Raw genomic sequence first — 6,600 nt, forward strand, 5'->3', positions numbered from 1 at the left:
ACCCACGAAAGCTTATGCTCCAATACATCTGTTAGTCTTAAAGGAGCTACAGGACACTCTGTTGCTTCTTGGAAGGGTACTGACTCTGTTAGTGAGGCTTCACAATCTGCAGGAGCTGCTAGTTCTGCCTAATGCCTCTTGCATAATGTTCTGCTGCTGGGTAAGGCACAGCAGGCTTTGAAACGCAGCTTTAGTAATATGAGGTGCCAAATCTGCCTGCGCTGCTGAACAGCGACCCCTGCCCGTGTGTTCCCCACAGAGCCAAGGCACAGGCATCTGAGTTTGTATTCTGATTTCTCTCTCTTTGCTGCTGTTTCCACTATTACAAGCTAAGCATGTACTCTCTCTTCCAGGGTTTGAAATTCCTGACACGGAAGCAGAAAAGCTAATGTGTCCACAAGAGATTGTAGATTACATTGCAGATAAGAAGGATGTATATGAATAAAGACATTTCTTTGAAGCGGAGTAAGTAGAAACTTACTTTTATGTAAGTAGCCATAATGGCCAGGCAGTGTAAAATCACCGTGGAGTCAGCGGAGATGAGAAATACCTTCTTCCTATACTGTATAACTGTAGTCAGTGCTAGACATAGGCAAGGCATTGAGACGGGATCTAGCCCAGATTTTGGTGGCAGACGGCAAGTCTGCTGTCATGGTGAAATGAGCTTGTTGCCTCAGCCCAGTTCCCAGCTGTATACATCAGGGGAAAATACCAGCACAAACTGCAGTCCCACCAGAGTGCCAAGGACTGAATGCTGCCTAAGCACCCCTCTCCCCCCCATGGCCGGACTGAGGAGCACGGCAGGGCAGTGTGGAGGAAGCATGCACAGCTGCTCCTGCTGCTTTAACTGTGCCGTGAATGGAGAATGGCAATCTCACCAGAGCTAAGGCCCTGTCACTGACTCCCCAGATTCCTTTGGCAGTGCTGTTCCATGCTGGTCATGTGTCCTTGTCAGGTCCCTTTTCTTGCACATTTATTATACAAGGTAACTTTTGAGCTCTGAAACACCAAATCCGTGTGGCTTTTTTAACAGGAAATTCTCTTCTACCGTGCAGACTGGGATGATTTCAGCGGTTGTGTGACTGTAAGCGCACATTACTGTACCATTGCTGCAGTAGTTCTGTTGGACATTGTATTTAACGTCGTCTAAATATGTATTGGCCTTTAAAACAATAAATATAGAAGACCATTATTGTCTTGGTGATTTTGTTCTACGATCCCTTTGTCAATGGTCCAGAATAATTCTTTTAATGTATAAAAGTCCCCAGCACTGGCTTTGGCCATTTTTAAAGTGCTAAATCTGCCCCTTTGGGAAAATGTTCTGGCTCCTAAATGGTGAGTGGTAGGCCATGCTACAACTATTCTAGGTCTTCAGCATCTCGGTTCAAGGTAGCTCCTCCAAAGTCTTGGAAAAGCTCTTAGTGCATATCTTCAGAAAACTGTACAAGTGTAGTGACACCATGCATTTGACTGCTAGTCCCATGGCTCTGGGTTTATTCTGCTGCTTGGGATTGCCTGTGGATCCCTGTCCTGAGCCTCTGTGACTGAGTGATCTTAGCTGATATTAAAACAGCCATGGTACTAAACAAGGTGTTTAAAGTAGTTTAAAGTAGTTGGTCTTGCACAGAAAGCGCCCATCTTCCCAGTGCCCCCGTGCAGTGTTAAATAAGATGCTTTACTAAGCAGTTAGGATGCAGTAGTTTACGGTCAACAACCTGTGCCTGGCAGTGAAATTCAAATCATATCCCCTTGTTTTGTAGAACTATATGTATAAACACTTTATTATTTCTAACCCGTACTAGAGGGCTTTAACGTGTGCTTGTAACAACTTTGTACAGGGTCTTGTCCAAATCCAAGCCTGCTGCCTGTATGTGACAAAAGCATCTCCTAAGTCTGGCCACATAGACTATAAAGAATACAATGGCTCAATGAATGGGGGCTGCGGTTGGCACTAAGACCACTGTAGGTAACCGTGTAATGAGCCCACTATTCCTTGCAGTTTCAGAATGCCCAGAGATGGGTCTTATACCTTTGTCTGTACAATTTGTATTAAAATTGGCTTATTAAAAGAAATTGTACTCTCTACTGCCTGAGTGATCACTTTCCCTTTTCACGGCTCGGTAAGCTCAGTGTCTGCTTTCTTTCCAAGAAACTTGATTCTTTCCTACTGTTTAATGTGTTTATTAAATAAACTTGTGTTAAAACAGTGGTTCTCCAGCTTTTGTACTGTTGACCCCTTTCCCATAGCAAGCCTATGGGTGCAACCCCCCTTATAAATTAAAAACTCATTTTTATATATTTAACACCATTATAAATGCTGGAGGCAAAGCGGGGTTTGGCGTGGAGACTGACCGCTTGTGACCCCCCCCCCCATGTAATCTCGTGACCCCCTGAGGGCTCCTGACTCCCAGTTTGAGAACCCCTGTGTTAAAAGTAAATGTTAGTTTCACAATGATTGTACTTACCTGATAGAAAATAAAGGGAATGATTTTCTTGCAGCTGAAATGCAGAAGCGGATCAGTGCGATTGTAAACATAACTAATCTCAGCATGAGGGGCTTGTTTTAAATCTCTCCCAAGCCAGAGCTGAAAGTTATTGCTGGACCCTACACAGCTTTTTCCTCTGAGCCAAGAACCACTTTCATCTGTCACAGGGGCACCGCAAGGCTGAGAGCCAAGAAAGTGTCATCTGATTATTTATTTTCCTCTGACATTCAGGATGGAAGGCGGCTGGAAAATAAACTGGAGCCTACGCCTGCCCCACAAGGGTTCCTTAACTGTGTAGGTGTTTGTTTTCACAGCTTGCTATCTCAAACTGTATTTCAGCTTTACAATTCTGTGTCGGACTGAACTCAGCCAGCTGGGAGTTGGTTATGGCTCAAATGGCATCTGCCCTCTGAAAGGGTTGTTAGAGAGACTACGTGATTTTAGTTACTGAGGGCCTTTCATTCCAAAGCGCTTCCCTAACTAGACTGTGCATGCAAAGACCTGGCTTTACTGAAATGCAGCCACTTAGAGGGCAGCAGCTGTTTAACAAACCATCCTATGCATGGGGTTTAGGACAGGAGGTGAAGGAAGCAGGCTTCCTGCAACTTCAAGGGGAATTTAGAGAAGTGGAATAGCGTGAGCCCTAGGATGTTACCTAAGGCATGTATGCCAGCATTCCTCCCCCAAGGCATGAAACTAAAAAGATTGGCAGCAGCCGTCCTCCCTCTGACAAGTTTTGTTTGTAGCAGTCTGCCTTGTGGCACGTGGGATTAAATCTTTAGCTCATGCACGGCTGGATCAGCACAATCTATAATGACTGTTCCCTAGTAGCAGGGAAGCTGCACGTGCTGTCAGGGCTGGTGCTAGGTTTTTTGCTGCCCCAAGCAACAAATAAATAAATAAACCACTGAGAGCGCAACTGCCGAAGTGCCTCCTGGAATTGTGCCACCCCAAGCACGTGCTGGGTTTGCTGGTGCCTAGAGCCCGTCCTGCGTGCTGCACCTAAAATGGTCCTCGTAAGTCAGTGCCTGCTTAAAAGCCCCTGTTATCAGGACCAGTGCTGGGTCTATGGCATAATTACTTCAAGGGTCCCACCGTGCATTGGTACAATCACTGTTTGCGGTGTCTCCAAAATGGTGCCACTGCCTCACCACTCTTGCTTTCTTTAGATGTTGGTGTTTTCCTTGGAAGTTTCCTGCCCAGCTACTGCCTCTGCTTAGCATCTGAGATTACATCCGCGGGAAGTACAGGGGTTTGCTCAACTCATTGTGTAACTGCCATTGACTTCAGTGAAGGGATAATCCGGTTCTAGGAGTGTTTTAGGTTCGGCTCTGTCAGGGTCTGCAAGGAGGAAGCTATCTGATACGTGGGCAGACCATCCCCCCAGGCCTGCTGCTCCCTGCTCCACTAGCCTAGTCCAACACCCCCCTGCGCTCCGCCTCAATATACTCCCAACAGCCCCCTCACCTCTCTGCCCTTGGCCTCAGGCTGCTATCGAGCTGATGGCAGCCTTCACTTTAGTTCTAATATGACCAGAAAATGTATTTTCAACACCAGCATGTTGTGTGAATCTGTATTACAGACACATTTGAGGGTCTGGATGGCTCTGGTAATGGTTGAGAGTGGACATTATGTATTTGGTATGTACTGGTCTGTGTATGTTCTCTCATAATACAAGAGTGAGGGGATTTCAGATTGAAGGGCAACCAATTTCAAATGAATAGAAATAAATACTTTTGACACACTACAAAATTAACCTGTGGAATCCATTTCCACAAGTTCTAGGAGGTGAATAATGCAATGGGATTTTAAAGAATGAGTGGGTGTGTTCATGGATAGCTAATCTCAACCACCGTTCCGTTAGACACGATACACTTCAGGACTTTAACTCCTCACACTTTGTGGGATAAACTAATCCGAAGTTTGGAAATAAACTTCCCCCTGGGCAGGTTATTCTATAGCTGTCCGCTAGGGGGTTTCTTGCACCTTCCTTGGAAGCATCTATGTACTGGTGACCCCTTTCATATAGCAAGCCTCTGAGTACGACCCCCCTAATAAATTAAAAACACTTCTTTATATATTTAACACCATTATAAATGCTGGCGGCAAAGCGGGGTTTGGGGTGCAGGCTGACAGCTCATGACCCCCCAGGTAATAACCTTGCGACCCCCTGAGGGGTCCCGACCCCCAGTTTGAGAACCCCTGATCTAGTGCTAGCCAGTGTTGGGCACAGGGAGCTGGACCCAGGGGCGACTTGGTACAGCGATGCCTACATTCCAGGGGAGAGCCGACAACCTTGTCTGTATTTGGTTTCACCACCTTAACTAAAGAGGTGATTTTTAAACTGATTGAATTAAACTGAAACAAAATCTTGTGTGGACACTTTAAATTTGATTTAAACGTTGGTTTATAGCAATTTAACTCAACTCAGTGCCCACACAGGGTTTTGCACCAGTTTAATACAATTGGATTTTAAACAGATTTAGGGTTGAACTAGTGCAATTCTGAACAGAGCCAAAGCCTACCCTACCAGTGGCATGAAATGTCTACCACCTTCACAGCTGAGACTGCCAGCAGGCTCTGGGTGCTAACTGTGATGTGCACACTTGGTGCTGCACTGAGATCCCCACCGAACAGCCATCAGACAATAGCAATTTTCAGTCTCCTGGAACCTGGTCCACTTTTGGATTGGCAACACCTGTAGGTGGAAGAGTTCACAGCCCACTGTCAAGCCCCTGAGTTGTTCCATGTTAGCTGAAGCTTCCCTTTGCAAAACCTAATGTCTGTTCCTGTTGGCATTAGTTCTTTAGGGAGAGGCCTTTGCTGTAGCAGAATGTGAGGTAAATGCTAAGCTCCCCACCAAGATACTAGATTGCTGGTGTGTGTCTTGTGTTGCATTGAAGAGGGTTTTCTGCTGTGGACAGTGTGTGCTGCTCCTGAAGCCCTAGCTCCCAGAATCAAGTGCCTAGCTCCTTTTTTAACAGGTAAGTTTCTAGTCCTTTGGATTGTAAATAACATCTTGAAAAATGTGACCTGAACACACCCTAATGCCGCACACTAGAAGGCAAATAAAAATCTCCACACTTACATTTAAAATCATGATTTTGGGAGCCTGATTAATGATTTTCAAATGGCTGCATTTGCCATTTCTGTGCATCTTAACCTGCTCTTTGCAGGTATTGGGGACATCTAACGGGGTTTTGTATCTAGGCGTTTCTACAGGGTGGCAGAGACCTTGACCCACACCGTGTGATTTCTGTGGGGGGGACGTTTGCACAACGTGTATGCGGCTTGTGTGTTTTTGCACAGTGCAAAAGGCTGGTTTTTATGGGCTAGGGGTGTGGTTCCCTTGCATTGTATTTGTTTGGGTTGTGGAGTGTCTGTCTAATGTGTAGTGGGCTCTTTGCCTAGTGTGTTGTGTGGCTTTGCCTGGTTGTGGATGGCCCTGTACGTGTTCTGTAGAACGTGTGTGGTGAGATTCATTCTGGGGCAGTGGGGGGTGCATTTGAGGGGATTGTGGATGGGGGGCTTAGGGGTGCATTGGTGGGGTTGTTTATGGAAGGGAGTTCGGAGGGGCTGTGGGGGGGGGTTGGGGAGGGGCGGGGCAGTGCGGGGTTTGTGGGGCCCGGGGGCGGGGTTTGGGGTGCATCGGGGCGGGGTTTGGGGGGGCGGGGCAGTGCGGATCTGGGGGCGGGGTTTGGGGTGCGGGGCAGTGCGGATCTGGGGGTGCATCGGGGCGGGCTGCGCTGCGCCCTGTCCGCGGTTCCGTGCCCGGTGCCGCCGCGGCGGGGGGCCGGGGCCAGGGCGGGGGGTTTCCTGCCGCCGGCTCCAGGCAGCGGCCGCCTCCGCGCTCCCGGCAGCCGGCGCCGAGCGCTCCGCCCGCGGGCAGCATGGGCAGCTTCCTCCCGCTCCTGGCCCTGCTGGGCGCGGCGGGTAAGAGCCGGGCCGGCCCCGGGGACAGTCGCTCGCCCCCCCGGCCAGGCTGCTCGGCCCGGGGCGTGGGGCTCGCAGGGCTGCGGGGGGCTCAGCTCGGGGCCCGGCCCGGCCCCCGCCTCTGCAGGGCGGCTTGGTCCGGGGGATGCTCCCGCAGCGAGGGGGCGGCTGGCACCCATGG

At 48.9% G+C, this 6,600-nt stretch overlaps 2 protein-coding genes across 2 annotated transcripts in view; both read left to right on the forward strand.

Moving 5' to 3' along the window:
- Nucleotides 1-1,192, forward strand: part of NDUFAB1 (NADH:ubiquinone oxidoreductase subunit AB1) — a 4,800-nt gene extending 3,608 nt beyond the window's left edge. Inside the window, exons 4-5 of the mRNA XM_026650825.2 lie at nucleotides 354-465; nucleotides 1,034-1,192. Of these exons, the coding sequence (XP_026506610.1) occupies nucleotides 354-445 (92 nt within the window). The 3' untranslated portion in view covers nucleotides 446-465; nucleotides 1,034-1,192. The remainder of the gene's footprint in view (nucleotides 1-353; nucleotides 466-1,033) is intronic.
- Nucleotides 1,193-6,376: 5,184 nt separating this feature from the next.
- LOC112119240 (mucin-5AC-like) overlaps nucleotides 6,377-6,600 on the forward strand; it is a 19,183-nt gene continuing 18,959 nt past the window's right edge. Inside the window, exon 1 of the mRNA XM_026650754.1 lies at nucleotides 6,377-6,419. Coding sequence (XP_026506539.1) covers nucleotides 6,377-6,419 — 43 coding nt within the window. The remainder of the gene's footprint in view (nucleotides 6,420-6,600) is intronic.

The sequence above is a fragment of the Terrapene carolina genome, unplaced genomic scaffold, assembly GCF_002925995.2.
Source record: "Terrapene carolina triunguis isolate 2854851 unplaced genomic scaffold, T_m_triunguis-2.0 Scaffold93, whole genome shotgun sequence".
In the NCBI taxonomy this organism is placed as follows: Eukaryota; Metazoa; Chordata; order Testudines; family Emydidae; genus Terrapene; species Terrapene triunguis.